The sequence below is a fragment of the Anoplolepis gracilipes genome, chromosome 17 (assembly GCF_047496725.1).
Source record: "Anoplolepis gracilipes chromosome 17, ASM4749672v1, whole genome shotgun sequence".
In the NCBI taxonomy this organism is placed as follows: Eukaryota; Metazoa; Arthropoda; class Insecta; order Hymenoptera; family Formicidae; genus Anoplolepis; species Anoplolepis gracilipes.
Genome location: NC_132986.1, coordinates 5,158,027 through 5,179,620, shown reverse-complemented (window position 1 = coordinate 5,179,620; position 21,594 = coordinate 5,158,027). Strand labels below are relative to the sequence as shown.

At 35.6% G+C, this 21,594-nt stretch overlaps 1 protein-coding gene across 49 annotated transcripts in view; it reads left to right on the top strand.

Moving 5' to 3' along the window:
* Positions 1–21,594, top strand: part of Dscam1 (Down syndrome cell adhesion molecule 1) — a 69,392-nt gene that overhangs the window by 8,384 nt on the left and 39,414 nt on the right. For 35 of the 49 annotated variants that reach the window (XM_072909760.1, XM_072909775.1, XM_072909770.1 and 32 more), the window contains exons 5-7: positions 5,741–5,908; positions 8,677–8,838; positions 10,718–10,867. In XM_072909760.1, coding sequence (XP_072765861.1) covers positions 5,741–5,908; positions 8,677–8,838; positions 10,718–10,867 — 480 coding nt within the window. Of the gene's footprint in view, positions 1–351; positions 514–1,951; positions 2,114–2,801; positions 2,964–5,133; positions 5,296–5,740; positions 5,909–7,176; positions 7,342–8,676; positions 8,839–10,717; positions 10,868–19,716; positions 19,841–20,046; positions 20,171–20,944; positions 21,069–21,594 lie in introns of those variants that run through there. The other 14 variants (XM_072909803.1, XM_072909800.1, XM_072909801.1 and 11 more) reach the window with 12 other exon arrangements.

Sequence of the window (21,594 nt, the reverse complement as noted above, 5' to 3'; positions counted from 1 at the left end):
ATAAATAAAATTTATATATAATAATATAAAAAATTCTCTTTACTTGTTTTTTAATTATTTTTAAAATGAATTAGTTTTTGTGTGATGAGACTGTACACAATTACTTAGTAACATTGTATTAGCAGTTACTAAATATATTGTAATTACAAATATAGTAATAAATTTTTTTAATAATATTCCCATATTAATTAAAGATTCAATTTTGAAAAAAAATTTATTTAAAAAAATGTATTCAAAAAATATTTTTTTGGAAGATTCTTATAGACGTTTATTGAGGCTGGAGCGAAACACGCGTTAAGCATACCGTGAACACGTGTTTAACACATCTATTTTTTGTATGCAAAATTATAGTGGTGGCGCAGTATTATGACACCGATGTCAATAAGGAATACGCGATTTGTGGGAACAGTGCCATTTTGAAGTGTGTCGTTCCCTCTTTCGTTGCCGATTTTGTCAAAGTCCTATCCTGGCATACGAATCAGGGAGAGGAATTCGTACCTGGCGATGACTTTGGTATCATTTGAAGTATTCGATCAATAAAGTAAAACCAATCTCCTTATATTTTTGCGAGCAGAAAATTTCGTTGTCGCATCTTCGAAGAGACATAGAATAATTCGTGTCTCGACATGAACACGTATAGACATTATGATTTTATAATTGTTCAAAATATAGAAAAATTTCGTGATAATAAAACTCGCTCATGCATAATATATAAAAGCGTATTTTTGAGAGAATATAATAAAATTATATTGGTATCTCGTCAAAATTCGACATTATTTAAATTGATTTATGTCCCTCACAGAGACAATTAAGAAATAATGTCGTTATTACTCGCTCGTATGTTCCATTTCGTGGTCACAAATGCATCGTGTCGTTCGGTTGAATAACTGACACCATCCGTGTGACTCGAGCGCTTCTCGTATATTGATCTCAATTGCCATCGTGGCGAAATGCAAACCCATTTAGTGCGCGAAAGTATATGGGTCGCTCACTTTCAACTTCCATGGCCAACACGTACATACGCGCGCATCGTCATTCGTCTCGTTAACGTTATTCCCAAGTCGATATATCTAGCACGTTAGCCGAAACAATCGGATATTTGATCGATGTATTTACTATCTCTCTTGTTTTTCTATTAAACCACACGGTTATACGATATTTGTTGCTGGCGCGACAGCTGTGTATTTTAAATATGTGTCGGTTTGTTTAAATAATATTTACTCATGTATGGCTTCTTCTCTCCAAATTAATAATATATATATATCACACAATGCTAATTAATTATAATAAAAATAATAATAATGATAAATATTTTTTTATAGTATTTTATAAATTAATTTTCTTTTTGGTCTACAGTTAATATTACAATCTAATATTATATATGTTCATACATATACGTGGATTCGTCGTTATATTAATATCTTACTTACAATTAATGTTTTATAAAATTATAAAGTATTTATAAGTACGTTAATTAAGAAGGCAATTGTAATGCTGTTTAATATAACATTTTTTTGAAACATTATATTGACTGATCAATATACGTATATCTATCAGGGTTAGACATCAATCGATCGTATGCCTTCATGACTGTGACATAAGATGCGACAACGCGAACTATTCTGCTCGTAAAATGTTGGCAAAATGTATCGTCCAAAGCTGTCGTCAACGTCGTTTCATTCGGATTTTATTTGAATGAAAAATTAATTTCTCACGTGCGCACGTTAATTAAAAGTATATAATTCGTCAATATATTATATATATATATATTTTATATTGTAAAATTACATTTTAATCAAGCAGTTTCAAGCGGCGTCGTTAAAATAGGTACAATTCGTTGAAAATATTTTGATAAATATATTTCCAATCATTGGAAACTAAAATGCCACAAGTGGACGCCTATCGCTCAATAGCAGAAACGAGCGCAGATTATTTCGCCCGTTTATTACAGTGGTGCATCAGTATTATCAGTCCGAAGTCAACAATGAATACGTAATACGCGGCAACGCGGCCATTCTCAAGTGCAGTATACCGAGTTTCGTCGCGGAGTTCGTTCAAGTCGTTGGTTGGCAGGACGACCAGGGAAACTCTTTTGATCCGGATCAGGGCAACGGTACATTCCGAAATCTTTAGGATATTTGGGAAAGTTGGAACACGCGTTGGCAGCGAATAATAAATTAGTCAACGTCGTCGACATCGTTTTCTACGTAACAGAATCTCTTTGTCGCAAGATTTATCGGAAATCTTGCAGATATTTCGTTTAATTGACCGGAAATTTAAATTTAGAAGAGACTTGGAACATATTAAACTTATTATTGTTGTTCTTTATATTTAAATGACTGCAAAGCTTTATAAAGTATTTATGTTTTATTTAAGAAAGCTATGTAACTGCTCTAAATTCTTAGGTATTTCGAATCAGGAATTCTCTACTTATTAGCTAAGAACCAGTTTACGCAATTACATAGCACAGTAGAGCATCAAATTGTATAATGTTAGCTGTTAGACTGCAATAGAGTGCAATCTCTTTGATCATCTAATTTCCCCCCGGAGAAATTCATTTCATTTTTACGAAATGATTAAATCAACGCGCATAATAAGATATTGTCTTACAAGTGTACAATGACTTGCTCATAATGATTGAAGAATGTATGTTGTGGTAATCTGTCCTGAGCCGAGAAAATTGATTCTCCTCGATTAACCACGCAACAACGCAACACGACGCGAAGTTAGGAAGTGTGCGATGTACGATATAGTTACACAATGCGTCATTATAATATTATCTTTGCTATTATCTTTCGCAGTCGTGACTCAATATTACGAGGCGGAAGTTGTGTCGGAGTATGTAATACAGGGAAATGCAGCTATTTTGAAATGCACCATACCAAGCTTTGTCGCCGAATTTGTGTCGGTCGAATCGTGGGTAGGAAGCGACGGCTCAACCTTTAAACCATCTACTGATTATGGTACAGCATATATTTCCGTCCATTCACTACACTTATTCTCCCATCCTTCCAGAGAGAAATTCCTTCTTAAGAGGCACATAGTATGCCGGAAAGATTTTATATTCCTTGTCTATTTTCATACAAACATCATGAAAGAAAGTTAATACTGATTATTTTTATTAATTTAATAAAATAAAAAAATGTGTGCTATTGTATCATCATCAACTATAACACTCCTGTAACAATGTGTATCAAATAGAAAATTCCTACAAAAAAATTTTTATTAGAAAATTCTGAATGAAAAAAAGAATAGCAATTGGAAATTCTCTTATTCATCATAAAACGCAGACACATGGTTTTTTCTTCGATAAAAAATTATTTATCTAAGCTAAATTATTTTGCTTGTTTGGAAGTAGTTTGTGCCACATGATTATATATGTATGCTGTCTGCAAATTAAATTATTTGGATGCATTTTAATTGATTCATAGTATGCAGGCGTTGCACAATTTGTATGACAACTATGTGTGTGATGAAAACGTTAGCCAATAAATGTACACGCTAAGTACACAGGGTGAGGAAATTCTCTTTCCGGTCATATTACCCTCTGTATCCATGCTACTCAGACACCTCTCCCCTTGTCCAACTTTGTCAAAGTTCAAAGTGGCACGTGGTAACGATTCGTTTCCGCTGGCCGCGCGGTCTGATAATCTGACAGCGGCTGTGAACGGCGGCGGCAGTACATACATACATATATGAAGGTTAATGAACCATCCGGTGGCTCTCACGCCGCGAATTATGACAGACCTAAGAAAATAAGCTGGCCGTATCCATAACGAGCGCATTAGATTTCGGGAAACTTGGCCGAGAAGCTGCTTTAGAGAAAGTTTCAGAGTGAATTACACATCTCGTAACATTATAGTTTAGTAAGCACGAAACAAAAACTACTGGAAGAAATATTTTCTTGGAATTGTCAAATTTAATTTGCGATTGTATTATTGTGATGACACTCTATTCTAGACATACGAAAGTGTTCATAAATCGCAGAAAAAAGATTGCAAGCAGTTTCTTCTGTAATTTTCTTAAAAATGTTATTATTTGCTTTTAATTTATTAATATACATGATAATTAAATGGTTCGGTTTTTTTTATTCGTAGATGACAGCAATGAATCAAATATTTAATTATATTTTTTTGTGATTTATTCGTGTAAATCTCTTTCCCATCAAATAATATGACAAACTAAGAATTAATATATTTTATTTTGCATATTTGTGTTATGCAGACTCTTATTGCGATATTTGTTATTGGCTTGCCTTGAATACTTATTTAATTTAATTTGCACTCTCCACATAGTCGTCACTCAGCCTTACAATCCGGAGATATTGACTGAATACGTTATAAAAGGAAACAGCGCGATCTTAAAATGCAGCATTCCCAGTTACATCGCAGAATTCGTTACTGTTGAGGCGTGGATTCGTGAAGATGGAGAGGTTTATCTTCACGAGGATCTTGCAGTCGTACAGGGTACTGCAGATCTACCCTCGATTATTTTAGGCATCCTATCAAAAATTTGTATATGAATTAGGATATCGTGTAGGATATCAATTTAATTCTAATAGAAAAGATATTGAAATAAATGATTCAAGAATTCAGTACAAATATTAGCAATTTAATCTTTTAAGGAATTGAGAAAAAAATAATCTTAAAATTGAGAAAATTATAAATTTAAACTTTTTCAGGTTCTTAATAAAGTGAATTAGATATTAATGTGGAATTTTTTCTTTGTCGCCTATTCATATGCAAATTCGTGAAAGACAACAGTTGCTTATTTGTGTCCATGATACCTTTAATCAAAATAACGCATTCACTCTTTCTTTTCAATCCTATTGCAAGATTTACGTGAGGGTACATATTCTATTGTCCGTCGATCCGTTAACTTTAACTCCTTGAAAAATATGTATTTTTATAAAAATCACATATTTACGAAAAATCGATAACTAACATTAGGTATCTCCTGTAAAAAAAAAATTTCAAACAAAATTTTTTTTAATTTTTTGCTCGATTGATTTATTTCGTATAAAGTGAATTAATTTTTTCATCATTATGTAATTAAAAATCTATACTCGAATTATCAAACTGGTGGTTCATTTTTCATCGCATCAAAGAGTTAACACATTGCCCGCGCCGGCAGTCGTTTCGCAGTTCTACGTCACCGAAGCCGAGAACGAGTACGTGATTCAAGCTAACAGCGCGATTATGAAATGCAAAATACCGAGCTTCGTGTCCGAGTTCGTCCACGTGGATCAGTGGGTGGCCGACGATGGGACGATTTACACGTCCGGACAAGAGTACGGTATGATGCCGGTCGATGCCGATGTAGTATGCGTTGTTGTGACTCGGAATAATTTCTGTATTCTCTTCTTTCTCCGCATTCTCATTTCCTTTCCTCAAATAAATTCGCGCACTTTCTTCTCGTCCGCTCCCCGACAACTGTCGGCTGCAGCTCGCGATCATTCCAACTTTTACTTTCGAAACTACTACAGTCCAATGTAATCGAACGCAATGAGAAAGAATTGCGTTAATAAGCATATTTGAATATTCGCGAGATAAATATCGAGAACAACATGTCAAAGATTATATACAAAACTAAATCTGAAAGCGATAATAGTATCAGCGACGCAAAACACGATAGCATTATAGAATTTTAATCATCTTTCGGTTCAGTTCGAGTAGCGTGCGTCAAAGCAGATAACATGATTTATTACATCATGATCTCTTTGAGAATTCGCGCATTGCAGTGGTCCAGCAATTCTACGAGACGAGGGTGATCGACGAGTTCGTCTTATGCGGAAATACGGCAACTCTGAAGTGTCTCGTGCCTAGCTTTGTGGCGGATTTCGTAGATGTGATTGAGTGGCTGGCTGAGGATGGATCCATGTATAGCGCGAATAGTCAGCAGGAAAAGGGTACTTAATGCGTTATGCCGGTTACACAAAATTAACATTAACGAAATAATGTTTTAATTTTTAGACATAATGTTTTATTTTACAATCCTAAATTAGTTGTTCTCTCTGTAATGCAATTTCTTATTTATCTTTTCTAGATGAATCATATTTTTTTCTGAGTATTCTTTTAAAACCCGTTAACATATTATATTTACTTTCATGATGAGCCATCTTGCAAATTTAATTACCATGTGCTCGTCTCAGATGAATAGAGATGGTTCATCCGTGCCACATACTCACGTTGTTCGACAGAACGCGCATTCTCGGGTAGTGGAAAAGAGGGTTGGTGGTTGATGGAATGGAACGTGAATCTTGCCTGGAAAGTTTGTCCTTTCCGATTCAGCGATCGGCAAGGGTGAATAGAGGCAGAGCGGCTGGCAGTGACTTCGTTCGGCATGACTCTCAGATTAGATTAAGTCAGATTAATCGGACCGAGAAGCGAATTAACGCCCGCGCGATTAGCTTGATCCACTTTTGGTAGAGAAAGAGAGAAAGAGAGAGAGAGAGAGAGAGAGAGAGAGAAAAAGATGATCGTTAAAGGGTTATTTCTGGCGATTGATTGAATTTATAGTCAGTACCCGAAAATATTATATAATATTAATTTGTGAGCTATATAAAATATTAATGTACTAAATATTGATATACTAAATTTACTTTGTTCTAATCATGCTGCCGTATATACGAATAATTGTCTTGCTTCTTTATCTAATTTACGAACACGAATATTATTGTCTAAAACATACATTATTACATATTTCAAAAATAGGTACTGTATGCTTTTAATATATCAGATTGGGAGTTAAGAATATAAGTTATGATATAATTTTTAGCAAATTCAGATATAAAACTTTGGTTTATGATTGCTTTGAAAAATATTATTTTAAAACATCTGTCATCCAATGATATCTCTCAAAATAATTTTTTGGATTGCAACATTTCAGTATGTCATTCGCGGAATGAAATCGCTGAAATTAGAAGATGGGAGCGCGGATTTACTCGTGGGCATAATTTGCAATTAGATTAAGTCAGATTAATCGAATCGGTGTCCATCGTGCAATCGGAATTTGCTGCGCTTGATAGAGGCACGACTGGAAACTAGCTGCAGCAGTCAGTTTGCTGACAGCCAGGTTCATTGAAATTTTAATCGGCGCGATCGCGATCAAAGCCCGCACCGGCGACACTCACAGCTAGAACAAACGCCAAACTCTTTTTTTCTCGCTTCATTGCAGTGGTTGCCCAATACTTTGAAGTTCAGGTTTACGATCAGTTCGCGATAGGCGGCAACGCGGCTATTTTCAAGTGTCAAGTTCCCTCGTTCGTGGCCGACCACGTGGACGTGGTGGGATGGATCGATTCCAATGGCGGCAGCTACGTCGCCGACGAACAATCATATGGTAGTCAAAAATGAAAGGGTGCACGTTATACCGTATTTTTTTTTCTTGCAAACCAGAAGGACACAGGTTCTCCTTAGAGAAGGCGCAAATCACCAAACAAGAGAACTGGCTCAATTATCGAGTTATTTGATATCTTGCGCGCACTTTCTCTCCTTTCCTCGATGCCACACATTATGTTTTTTTTAGATTAAGCATATAAAATGCATATAGCGTAAATATTATTTCCGTGTATATCTTTGCGATGTATGTACATACACCTATATGCAACCTGTTTATTGAATATATGCAACGAATTGTAATGTTGAATATCGATCGTGTCTATTTCAAGACCGGTCGTGCGACCAGTTCTCTTTGACAAATGCAGGAACGTATTCTTCACAGCTGTCCGCGATAGTGTAGGAGTTATTTTAATTTACAGACGATGGCGTGAATAAAATTTCTGATAATGATATATTCATATGTGATATATTATCAAACGGAGTTTATCGAATTATTGGCAATATATAGTTTTGATTACGTATGAGTTTGAAAATATAACGTTTAAATCGTTTATCGAGCGTGAACTTTCATTGTAAATTCCGGCATAGTTTAATTACATAATTATTGCAATATTTTTGTACTTAATTAAGCAAATAACTGGTTTTTTATTACACATATAAATAAGATATTTTATAGCATAAATTTTATTTCGTAATATAAATTTTTTTACTGGTACGAAGTGTCGTAATATGTATATTGACTTTGCTCGCTGTATTAATATTCAAAGTGGATTCGTTAAAGCGTGTAATAAATTCAATATTTTATCAGCTAATAATGTCTGAATCAAATAGTACAATAGATGTTATGCAATATTTTGGTTTGACTTTTCTAATACATAATGTTGACTTTAATAAAATATATCTGAGCCGATTTTTTTATAATTCAACTAAGAAAAAATAGAAATATTACATAATAAACTGAAATGAAATTAGGTTATTTGAAATTAAATATTTTTAAGAATAATGAGTTTCTAAGAACTCGCGTAACACATAAATATAATAAGATCAGAAACAAAATATTGAATTTTAATACAAATATTGGCTTATTAATATTTATTATTAGCTGTTAATAATTATTGATTATTATTATATGAATTATTATGGTATGGTTGAAATGAATGAAAACATCTTTCCGAATCTAAAAGTATAATCATTCATCGTAATACTTTGTTTATCGTAAAATTGTTATTTTAATTTTTTCTATCAAAATCGTCAATCGCCGAACGTGATCGACATGTCCTGCTAGATTGGAGATTTGCGTCTTATGGTAAAACCGGAAACCGGTGTCTGGTTGCAGTTGTCGGGCAGCGGTATGCAGTGAACGTGATGGACGAACATGTCCTTCAAGGGAACGCCGCAATTATCAAGTGTCACATACCGAGCTTCGTCGCCGAATTCGTCGAGGTTGACTCTTGGATTGAAGACGAGACTACTGATATATATCCTAGCGCTGATTACGGTACACGATGCATAATATTTCATGTCATCCTCATTCTGCTCGAATGTCGCGTGAATCTTCTATTTTCAAGACACTCGAAAATCTAGAAAATTGACACATTCCGCAAAAAATTATTGAAAGATAAACGCATGGAATGTCTTCTATGAATTATATTCTATTTTCATATTTTTTCTGATTTGTGTTATACTATCGTCAAAGTTATATATACTTTGTGATGCAATATTCCTACAGAAATATTTCTACTTCTTTTTTATATATTTTAATTACGATAAAACAAAACTGTTACTGTTTTTGTCAGAATTACAGTGCTCGGTAAGCTATTAGTGCATACTACAATGTAGTTCAAGGATTCTCTCATGAGTCATTCAATCATCATCCTGTAATGATACTCCGCTTGATGATCGCTTTCGTGTTTATGCAAAAATTATCCTCAGCTCGACCGTGACAAATAACAATGCAACCTTCAATTACAAGATCTGCAATACGATGCGGTTTCACACAAATTTTAACAAATATGGAAACGTATAGGGAAAGAGAGAATGGCGAGGAAAAGAAATGAATTTTTTCGGTCGACACGAACTTATGTAGTTGCCAAGTGGCAGAAATATAAATCCAGGTCGTCTAAATCGTTCCATCGGCCTCCGCTCTATCGACCAAGTAACCAATCGAACTACGCTATTGTATCACGACACGCGTGCAAACTGCAAGATATATGTTTCCATTTGTAATCGGACGCCCCTCGTTTCAAAACTGCCGTGCAATGCGGGATTCTATATAAAAAATTTATACGACGTTGACTGCCGCTGCTCGCGCTGTTCCAGACCTCTCTCCCCCTTTTCCACCGATTTTTTTCCGGTCATTCGATCGGTCTATCCGTCTCTTCTCACCTGTGTCCTCCTCTATGTGTGATAGTAGCTAAATGGTTATGGACACCGCTTGTATGTGACTGCATGTAACTAGTTCGCCTATCCAGGAAGTCTCGTTCACCAATGAGAGTCGGCCGCAAAAGCGATCAGATTCGTTAGAAGTGTTGAAACTACTGTTTCAACCACGATAGAGAATAACTTTAACAGATTAAACGAACAATGCGTTATATCTCGTTTATTAAGGTGAAAATAATTTGCGTTAAGTGATACTATATTGCATACATAGATGTTCTTTAATTTAGCTATTGAAGAAATTTAATGATAAATAATGTGTGAGGCTAAAATAATTAATAAATAAGAGAACGTTTTTTAAAAGTATTTTAAAAATGTTTATTAATCATATCTATAATGCTAATAAATATTATAGATTTTTATGTAGAATGAAAAAAGTACTTATCTTATTTTCTCTATTTTTATTATACATATAGTAATACAAAAAACAGGTTTCCTGGATGTTTGAATGAGCAAGGGAAATGTTGCGCGCCACGTATTTTCACAATTGCAAGAAGATAAAAGCGTGATTCTGCATAATATCTTTTTTATGCGACGCAACATTCTCATGCTGTTGTTTGGCGAACGTGCTTGAGTTTCATAAAGAATTCGTCGAATGTTGAAGCGGGAGATTGATGAAAGGTCCGTGGCGATTCAACGTTCGACGAAGGATACCGCATGTTTATTAATCAAGACGGCATTATGCTCGAAGTATATATCTCGCAATTTTATATCTTTGTATTATTCGAGCATCGTGCGACTGCATCGTGCATCAGAATAATCGACTTCTCCTTCATGCTAATAATACGTATGTGCCTATTAAACAGATAATCAATTAAACGATTGATAATGGTATTATACGATATTAAACGCAATAATCAGTCGAGCGATTATTCTGACGTCACGTCAAAGAGTAAGATTAATGTGCAATGATTAACATGTGTGATTCTGAACGGGTTTAGATGGAAAATACTTGGTGTTGCCATCCGGAGAATTGCACATCAGGGACGTCGGCCCCGAAGACGGATATAAGACTTACCAATGTCGCACGAAACACAGACTCACAGGTGAAACTAGACTATCCGCTACGAAGGGACGTCTCGTCATTACTGGTGAGTGAAAACGCAAAAGTGTCTTATTTTTTTTATACGGAAATTACGATTTTGATTCAGTACCGCATTCTTTAGAAATGTTTCTTCATAATCCTTCAATGTAATCAGAAGGCTACAGTTTCATTAATCAGCGTTCTGCATCTGTTTTTCAAATGAAATCAGAATCGTATTTCTAGTTTCGGACCTGGATACCATAATTTATACTTTCAACTTTATAGATTAGTATAATTGATGGTAGTGTTAATTTTTATTTTTAAAAAAATATATTTTTTTAATTATAACAAATAATTACAAAATAACTATATATATTTTTTATGTAATTATATTATCGCTTAACGATTCGTTTATCTGTCAATTTAATGTAAATGTAAAGATTTACACAACACACATTATATAACAGATTTGTAATACTATATATACGTATATGAATATTAATATCTCTCTTATACAACAATCAAGATGAAAGAAATATCAATTTTTTAATGTCTTTAGGATAAATTAATCATTATATTGCAAGGTGTCTGGGTTCGAAACTATCATCCAGGAGACAATTGATTTTTTTCTAACAGAAGAATTTACGTAAGATTGATATTTCAATCAATATTATTATTTATCTGCATTCGTTAATTTTATTATAATACAAAGTATTTCCATATTGTTGAAAACTCAATTGTCTCTTTGGATCTATAATCACGTTCAATGAACGTGCAATCGTTTGGGCCAACGAGCTTGATCGACTCACTCGGTTTCTCAGAAAATATGAAAGGTCAGGTTGTTAAGAAAGGTTATTCGGTATTTTTATATCAGCATTTGAACTTTTCGTTTTAGAAAAGTCGAAACGCATGTTTAATATTTAGCGCGATCAAGCTCGCGGGTAAACCTGAATGCTGGGACAGGGTACCCCTGCGGGCACGCGCCACCGCCCCGCCCAAAACTCGACTCTTGGCATGATCGGTTTCGAGAGTAATTGTTAAAAAAAAAAGAATGAAAAAAGGAAGAATTATATATATATATATATATATATATATATACATGATTTGGGTTGCGAAATTCTTTCGACGCTCCGCGGCGCCTTCCGCGATCTCCGGGCTCTGTCCTTCGCTCTCGCGTGGTAAGTTTACGGAACATGTTTTTTCAGCTGAGAACTTCATGTGTGGACGTTGCGCACGTCCAATAAACATGGCACTAAACGCATTTGAGCTGCGTTCTATGCTGCTACTTAGGCAAAATAGATCGATTATTCTTTGTCTTTACAATAAATTAGCAGTGATATTTAAACCATTACGTGTGACAGTGGTATCTACGTTTCTCTTTATTTAAAAAAAAGAATCAAATATTGCTGCATTTTTTATCTTTTTATGAACATTAAAAATTTTACATTAATTGCACGTGGAAGTAATATATGTAAATATTTTATTATATCTTAATATTAGATTTTTTATTCATCATTTTTTTAGATATCATAATACTATATGTGTAGATTTTGCTCACGGTTTATCTTATCGCGTAATTCGGTTAATTCAAATCGAAGTAAGATTAATATACTCCAAAGGATTCTCCGCATTACAATGCGGAATATTGAGTACCAAATCACTTTCGCTTCGCCACTCTCGCATAGTTATTGAGTACTAATCGGCAGGATGACATTGATAAGCGAATCGCTTTGTTCGTACGAGGCGAACCGCGCAATAGCGCAAAGGCAAACTTGTTGAGCCATTGACAGTATGCAATGTAACAATTTAGGAGCTAACTAGAGCAAGATGCAATATAGCCGTAATAACGATGATTAACGGAACGAACGGGGAGGCTTGGCAAGGGCTTGACACGACTCTCTCTACTGGCTTTTTGTTATGCAAAATCCGTGAGGAGTATACAACTAAAGTTTCTTACGATGAACAACTTAAACGAATTTTCCGTGGCTTGGAAGGCAACATACTCTTTTCTACCTTCCTTAAAGATTTCTAATATTATAGGTACGATACTCTTGATCGAAAGAATTTGTGATTGTTTATTGGAAATTGAATTTTTTTTTATATGAGACAGTTTGTATTAATATTATTTAATGATAAAATGATGAATTATATACTTTTCTTTCTAATTAAAGTATGTTGCAAATAATAAAGAATAACAGGATATAAAGCGACCAAAGTTGCAAGAGCAAATTATTATCGCTTTTGCTTAAGAATGATAAAATTAAATATATTATATTAAAAATAAAATAAAATAGAAAATTTTTTATTAGCTAGTCGTGATATACTTTTTGTTTTAATTAAACTTTTTTAATTGTCGAATCAGGTCTTAAAATGTATCGAACATCGATTACATTAAAGAAAAATAACTTAGGAGATTTATACATTAGATATGCCTATAACATTTTTAGTTATATATAAAATTATAATAACGTCTCTTTGCAAAGAATTTTCAAGCTAGTTTGTATATGTATATATTTAGCATAGGGGTTCCCTGTTCCTTCTCACTGATTCGGTTGAGTATCTAATATCAGTTCTCTCTAGGAAAATAGCTTATAATTAATTTATCATCCATTCTTTGGCAAGGATAATTCATACTTTATATTATACCAAAATTACATATAAGCGGAAGACGCACAAACAAAAACGATGCTTTTTAGAGCCGATGGGCAGCGTACGTCCAAAGATTCCGTCGACAGATGACATACGTGGCTTCCGAACGTTCGTCGGAGGCTCCCAGGTCCTGATATGCCCAGCACAGGGGTTCCCCGTTCCCCTGTACAGGTAGAGACCATAACAGAACGCGAGTCCTTCGGGATGACCGTTCGCCGCGGACGCGCAAGTCCCAATTATAAACGATATGATCAGAGCCGATCGGCAGCGTGAGACCCAAGTTTCCGACAATCGACGACTCCAGGAGTTTTCGCACGACGAAGGACGGCTCGGTTACGTTGCTGTGCCCCGCTCAGGGGTTCCCTGTTCCCTTGTACAAGTAAGTCGCTCAGGACGCGGAAATCATTGTTTTTTCTTTCTTCTTCCTGGATCATAATATAATAGAACCGGTGGGAAGCGTACGCCCGAAATTCCCCAGCGTCAGCAATATAAACGGCCTCGTCACATCCACGAATGGAACTTTGCCACTTCTGTGCCCTGCTCAGGGCTTTCCGGTTCCATCATATAGGTATTATATCATCAACCTTAGTGTCACTAGAATCTCTTAAAGCGAGTCTTGGTTCTCCATTTAGGAATTGCAATTAAATATTCTATACTTGCGGTGAAGCTGGTAGCAATGATAGCACGTCTTATATCGCGATGGTTTTCGTTTCACAATTACATCTTTCTTTAATTAGCGATATAGGTTCAATTTAATACGGTTTTTAATAAAGTTGTATAACTTTATTTTATGACAATTTTAATGATTTTTTTGTTTTACTATATTTTTTTGTTCGTAAAAATGTAATGATATTATATTTTTATAGTATATAATTATAGAAAGAGGCAGAAAGAGCATAAATTCTGCATTTTTTAAGACTAAATGTGAGACGAAAATCATTTGCATTTGTAATATTTGCACGGAGAAATCGTCGCAGCGCCGAAAGATAAAATCGTGCCACGTTATGCTTTTATGCTCAATCACGGAATCTCAGAAAATTTGAAGTTTTTTTAAAAACATTAGGGGTTCCCCGTCATCTTGCACATAATGGTATCCCAAATTCCGACAGCAGTATATATTTGATTAAATAATGTTTAGAGCCGGTCGGCAGCGTAAAACCGAAATTTCCGACGATAGACGACATCAGAGGATTTCGCATGATCAAAGATGGATCTGCAACTTTGTTGTGCCCCGCTCAAGGGTTCCCTGTTCCGATTCACAAGTAAGTCGAAATTCGCGAATCGTTGTTTCATCTCATAATTGTCCTCTTCTTCCCTCGCGCTGCGACTGACAGAGCCTGTAGCAAGCGCACGTCCGAAACTTTCGAGTACCATCAACTTGATTGGGCTCGTGACGAGGATCAACGAAAGCTTGCCTCTTTTCTGTCCTGCACAAGGATTTCCGCTTCCATCTTATAGGTAGGATAAATTATCTCTCCCTCTCAAGTCGGTTTAAAGTTTACAAGTTATACAAGTTCTTAGAATAATATATTTTACGGAAAAGAAAAAAATTTTTTAAAGTAGGCATCTTTTATAATAATTCCTGAGATTCAGAAATATTGAATTATAACATGGAAGTATATAATATCTGGATTAATAGCAAATTTCGAATAAGTTATTCTCTTTTAACTATTTAAATGCGTTCAAGGGATTCCCTGTCCCCCGGCATACATAAATGATCATTATCATGTTGTCAGCACGTTTCTGACACATTTCCTTTGACACTCGGTCTTTTTGTAGAACCCGTAGGGAGTGTGCGCCCAAAGTTTCCGACAATGGATAACTCGCGTGGATTTGTCTCACGTCAAGGAGACACTTTGACTCTGCCCTGCCCTGCTCAAGGGTTTCCCGTTCCGTCATATAGGTGGGACAAGGTTATATCGCGATATATTTAGGTTTTAACAAAGGACAAAGAATAAAATTACATATAATATGGAAGCGGCAGAAACAATATGCGAGTAACAGGATAATTAAAATCGCGATTATTTTCTGAAATTGCAACTATTTTCTTAATATTACACAACAATTTAACAAGTTTATTTCTTATTATTAATTTTTTTAAATTATTTTAGCCAAAAATATTTGTCTATTAATTAATAACGTATTCCAGTAAATGTAAAATATTAATATGACCTGTCTCAGCAATCAGTATATCAATTTAAATCAAAAGGAAATAAAACTTGTAGATATTTCACTGACTTCAAAGGTTAAGCCTTCACAATTGCAGTAGTCCAATTATAGATTCGCGCTGTACGCTCGTGCTTTCTTTCGCTTTCTTATAGAACCAGTCGCCAGCACAAAACCGAAATTTCCGATGACAGAGAACTCGCGTACGTACACAGTTCACTGCGATCGGCCGTTGACTCTCATGTGTCCGGCACAGGCTTTCCCCGTTCCAGCCTTCAGGTATACAAAGCGTCCATATCATAAGAAAGTAAATGCGTATAGAGCTATATTCCAGTTGGTGCACGACCGCAATGCGAAACAATGGAGAAAGAATGAGAGAGGAAATTGCGGACTGATATACATATATATATATATATATATGTGTGTGCATATGTTGTTTTTCCGATCTCTTTTTAATTTCCACAATAATCAATATATGTATATATATATATATATATATATATATATATATTATTACGTGCAAAATATTTATACAGCACAAGATTATATTATAAAAATATTAGTCTAATTTAAATATTGTTGTTATCGATTATTTAGAATTGGAGCACAAGTAAACTTAATTATTATCGCGCTATAATTTGCAATCATATTCTGATTCAGTCTATATAATTGATAACATAAATAGCAGAAAGTAAATCTCGTGTTTATCGATGCTTCTTCGGTATCTTGGAACTTCCGTAGAACCAATCGCAAGCGCTCGTCCGAAATTTCCGTCGCTGGCGGATTCGCAGACATTCAAAGTATATCTCGGCGGTGCAATGACATTGCTGTGTCCTGCCCAAGGGTTCCCCATTCCATCGTACAGGTAAAGACTTCATAGTGTGCATCTATCTGCAAAAGATAATCTTTTATATCTAGAACCAGCGTCCAGCACGCGCCCGCAATTATCTGGCTCGAGCGATCTTCAACGATTTAGCGTTTCTTCGCATAGAAGTGTTACTCTGCTTTGTCCCGCTCAAGGATTTCCGGTACCTTTCTATAGGTAGGCGTTCGTGGCGATTATTAATTATTTTCAGAATATTAAAAAATCAAGAATTCATATTTGTACATCTCAGAATTCTACAACGATAATATTATGTTATTGACAAACTTGAATTATTTTACACATATTTTTGGTACGATTTTTCCAAGACTGTTATTTCATTGACATTTGACTTCATAATTAGAAAATTTTAAAACAGTATTGTTGCTATCTTTCTCTCTCTTCCTCCTACAACAGTTCAATTCGATTAGATTATTCTTGGCTATCAATGCAGAATTTTTATCGATGTTGACGAGAAGGGGAAACCTTATTCCAGCATATCTAGAATAACCTGGTGCCGCTTTCTACATATCGGACTGTCTAGCGTTCTGTTTTTAGAACCCGCGTCGAGCACCAAACCTCAGTTTCCATCTGTAAACGACGTTGGGTTGCGCATTACAAAAGACACAGGCTTTACGTTGCTATGCCCGGCTCAGGCGTTTCCGGTCGCCACATATAGGTAGGTCGATGTATTGGTCGATCTCCCCTGCATTGTCGTGGAAAAAGGAGAATTGCGAGGGGAAGTATCCGAGAGTGTCTGCGTTTTAAGGATGCTACTCTGTCCCAGTATCGATTTCTTATGAAAAAAACAAGCCTGTAATTAATCTGAGTTTTCAATCCGTCGACGATAAATTTCTTGCATAGATTTTTAATTTATTTAATTTGTTTAATTTATGTGTACAATATTGTTATTTTATTTTAATTTATATTTCTAAAAAAATAATTTCTTTTAGAAATTTATTTAAATTTTCTCTAAGTATTTTAATAGATCGATATCAATTATCGAAATTAATGCATCGACTTGACTCTAAGTTTAATTTATAGAACCGGTCGGTTTCGCGAAGCCCAAGTTCTCGACTATTGATAAAAGTCGTACATTCGAGATCGCGGAAATCAAAGGTCTAACTCTACAATGTCCTGCTCAGGCGTATCCTGTCCCAGTCTTCAAGTACGTAAGTTTATGGATGTAAAACGCACGGTGAATGATCGATTTTCTTCACGGCTAAACATTCGATATTTGCTCGTGTATTTTTGATGTGACCTGTAGAACCGTTGTCGAGCTCAAAACCGAAATTAACGGCGCTGGACGTGAAATCGACAAATCCGAATGCAATATTGGGCTCCATCGCGACTTTATTGTGTCCCGTTCAAGGGTTTCCCGTACCGGCATTCAGGTAAATTGCTTCTTAACTTCATATTAATCAGAGCTATCCTCGCCGTCTGCTTCAGGACGGTCTTTGATCGCGCCTCTGGTAGGTGAAGTCATCGAGGACACGTCATGGCAAGTAATTATCTTCCCCAGTGTTTCACGATGGTTACCGGGCACTGGATAGTCAATATAGCGCGGCTAATTGCCAAAATGGAGTTACCTTGTCCCGGTGTATGGTCTCTGTTAAGCATTAAAATAGAAGAAAATAAGATTGTCGGTTTGCGGTAAATGTTAGGAATCATCAATTGAGTAATAATTTTTGTCAATAGGTAGCTCGTTTATAGATTATTTTTAGATATCGTAATAGTCCGATTTTGAATGAATAGATAGCATTCTTATTTACTTTGACCATTATACGTAACAATTATTGATATCTTCGTAAATCTGGTTCTTCTTTTGTAGAACCGGTTGCCAGTACGAAACCGAAATTTCCAATGACAGAAAATTCTCGTACCTACACGACGTACACGGTGCAACGTGATCATCCATTAACTTTGCCATGTCCAGCTCAAGCATTCCCCGTGCCGAGCTACAGGTACATCAAATGTATAGAGCTTATCATTGAGTATATCAGTTGATGCGAGGTTACGATGTAAAGAGTGATTGAGTAAAAGTGAGAGAAAGTGAACATTAAAGGGCAGCCATTGATTTTTCTTTCCGGTTTAATCTCTCTCGTCCTTGTTATTCAAATATTTAAATTTCGCTTAATTCCTGCGCGGTCTTTTCTCGGCTTTTCTTTTGCGTAGAAATTTAATAGCTGTCGTTTTTTATTTTAATCCAGGACTGGGCAATATTTCAGATACACCATTGATATAAACATTTGAAATATAAAGTACTACATATTGCACTTTGTACTTGAAATAAAGTTTTCGAGAATAAAAATTTTATGTATTTTATAATAATCATTTTCCTTTTTATTTTTTTTATTTGTAAATAACATTCCATATTTGTTGTATTTGAAATATAATTTTACCTAGTCCTGCCTCCGATTCTTTCTCAGGATACCCAGTCTCAGCATTCGCGAAACGCGTCATGTGATATCGACACGTTTGACATTTTAACGTTTCTTCAATATAGAGCCGGTATCCAGCGCAAAACCAAAGTTCACAAACGCTGATATAAAAGTGGTGAAGCCGACGCCTAGCTCTACCGCAGTGTCGATGACTTGCCCCGCTCAAGGGTTCCCTGTCCCCATTACGCGGTCAGTAACAATATCAGTTACCTAACAATGCTTGTTCTCGTTCTCGTACGTCTCTTAGAACCCACGTCGAGCGCAAAACCTAAATTGCCGAGTATACGTAAAGTTGACTTCATGGAGACTAAATCGCATGATGCGGTGAATCTGATGTGCCCGGTGCAAGGTTACCCTGTTCCAATTTCTAGGTGAGAATATATTTCGTCGATATCCTTCATAATTATACTAAAAAAAATAGAATATTTAATTATACGCTCGAGATTGAATTTCTAATTTGCGATAATTTATTCTTATTGTTGCGCCCACCGGAAACGTCTTGTCAATTAATTATTTAATTAAGAAGTTTCGCGCGCGCACGTTATTATTATTGTTGTTGACGTCATGGGTTGTCACGAGCGATTGATCATTTCGCCGTTTCTCGTTATTTTTCGTAGAACCGGTCGGGTTTAAATCACCGATCTTCTCTACTGATGATACTTCTAGAGCATATCCTAGACGTATGGGTACGGATGTGGTGCTTGCCTGCAATGCTCAGGGATTTCCTATTCCAACTGCCAGGTAATCTGTCGTAGGAGATTCTTACGTTTCTCGATGCACAATTTCCATCGATTTCAGAACCGGTAGGTGCCAGATCGCCGAGATTAACGTCGGATGATTTAAGTCGTACAATCGGAAGATATGATGGACAACCCATTAGTATTTTCTGCGCTGCTCAGGGAAGTCCCGTGCCCACTACTAGGTAACAGTTTTGAAAAGTTTCGCGAGTGACAAAAATTGTAAAAAAAGTGAAAACGTTTTTTTTTTTTTATCGATGCAAACAAAATCGAAAGAAACAGAGCCAATTTATATATTAATAGACTGAGGTCGAGTTTCGTTTTTAAGGGGAAACTCTGTTCCCGCTATGTGTAAACAGTACAGCTTTCTAGATAAATTAACATTCTTTAGAACCCGTTGGCAGCAAAGCACCCGCTTTTGCGGGCGATGCAAAATTGTCTCTATTGGTGCGAAAGGCGAACATGGACGTTAGTTTACCTTGTAATGCTCAAGGCCATCCTCCTCCAATATCTAGGTACGAAATTCAATATTATTAATTAATAAGAATGCAAGAGAGTGTTATCAAAAATGATAGCATTACTGTAAGTATTATTTTTATTAAAAAAAAAAGAAGCTGCTAAGCTTTATAAAAGAGAGAAGAAATATGATATTCAAGATGCAGTCTTTCTATTAAAAATGAATTTTATAATGCATTACGCGTGTAATAATTTATTGTTGGCAAAAGGAAGCCCTGTCCCCGCTTTGAATGTATGAACGAAATTAGTTTCGGAGTAATGGCAAGTCAATATTCTTTAGAGCCTGTCGGAAGCAAAGCGCCTGCCTTTGCCGGTGAAGCAAAGATATCTCTAGTGGCACGGAAAGCGAACGCAGAAATCAGTCTTCCGTGCAATGCCCAAGGCCATCCTCCTCCCGTGTCTAGGTACGATCTTTAATAAGAATTCGAATAACATCAAGGTCTTACAAGTAATAATGACATACTATAGAGAAACGTTCTACAGAAACTATTCTGACATAAAGACGCAACGATAAAATAAAAATATTATTTAAAAGACACTTAAAATTCTTTTAAAGGATTAATTTGTCTTTTAAATATATTATTTGTAATATTATATTTACCTAATTATTATTCAGCGCAAGAAGCTCAATTGTAATTTTTCTTTCATACCTTTTACGAAATAATCGCGCGAAGAAAGTCGATGAGGGGAACCCTGTCTAAGGGTATTCAATCACATGAAACATACATATCTTTTGCGGCGCGTGACGTCAATTCTTTTGTTCTCTTATTTAGAACCGATGGGCATCAAGGCGCCCGCATTTATCGGAGACGTTAAAACATTTTCTATCATTCGTAACCGCGGGTCGGAAACCAGTATGCTGTGTAACGCGCAGGGGCATCCTGTTCCTGTAACCAGGTACCGGATAATTACGTTATGATTGAGAATTTTAAATTGTGATATTTGCTTTTATAGTTCATCTCTGTAATATTATTATGAGCAGTAATAGATTAATAATTCCGAGTATAATTACTCGCTTTTTCTCGCTTTAAAAAATTTTTTGAAATTTGATAAGTGACGTGACAATTACTTCATTCTCCCTCCGTGTAATTAGAACCAGTCGCTACGAAGAAGCCAAAGTTCTCGAGTGAATCAAAGCTGGCTTGGTACGATCGCGTTCGAGGAAACAATTTTACCCTGTTGTGTCCCGCGCAGGGGTTCCCAGTTCCTACTTATAGGTACATACATACATATTCTAAATCTGTAATAGAGCAATATATGATTCTCATACAATATGCGAGGAAAGTATCACTTTATTGTCTGTCATGTAATTAGAACCAGTTGCTACAAAAAAGCCAAAATTTTCGAGCGATGCAAAATTTGCTGGATACGATCGCGTTCGAGGGGATGATCTAACTTTGCTGTGTCCCGCGCAGGGGTTCCC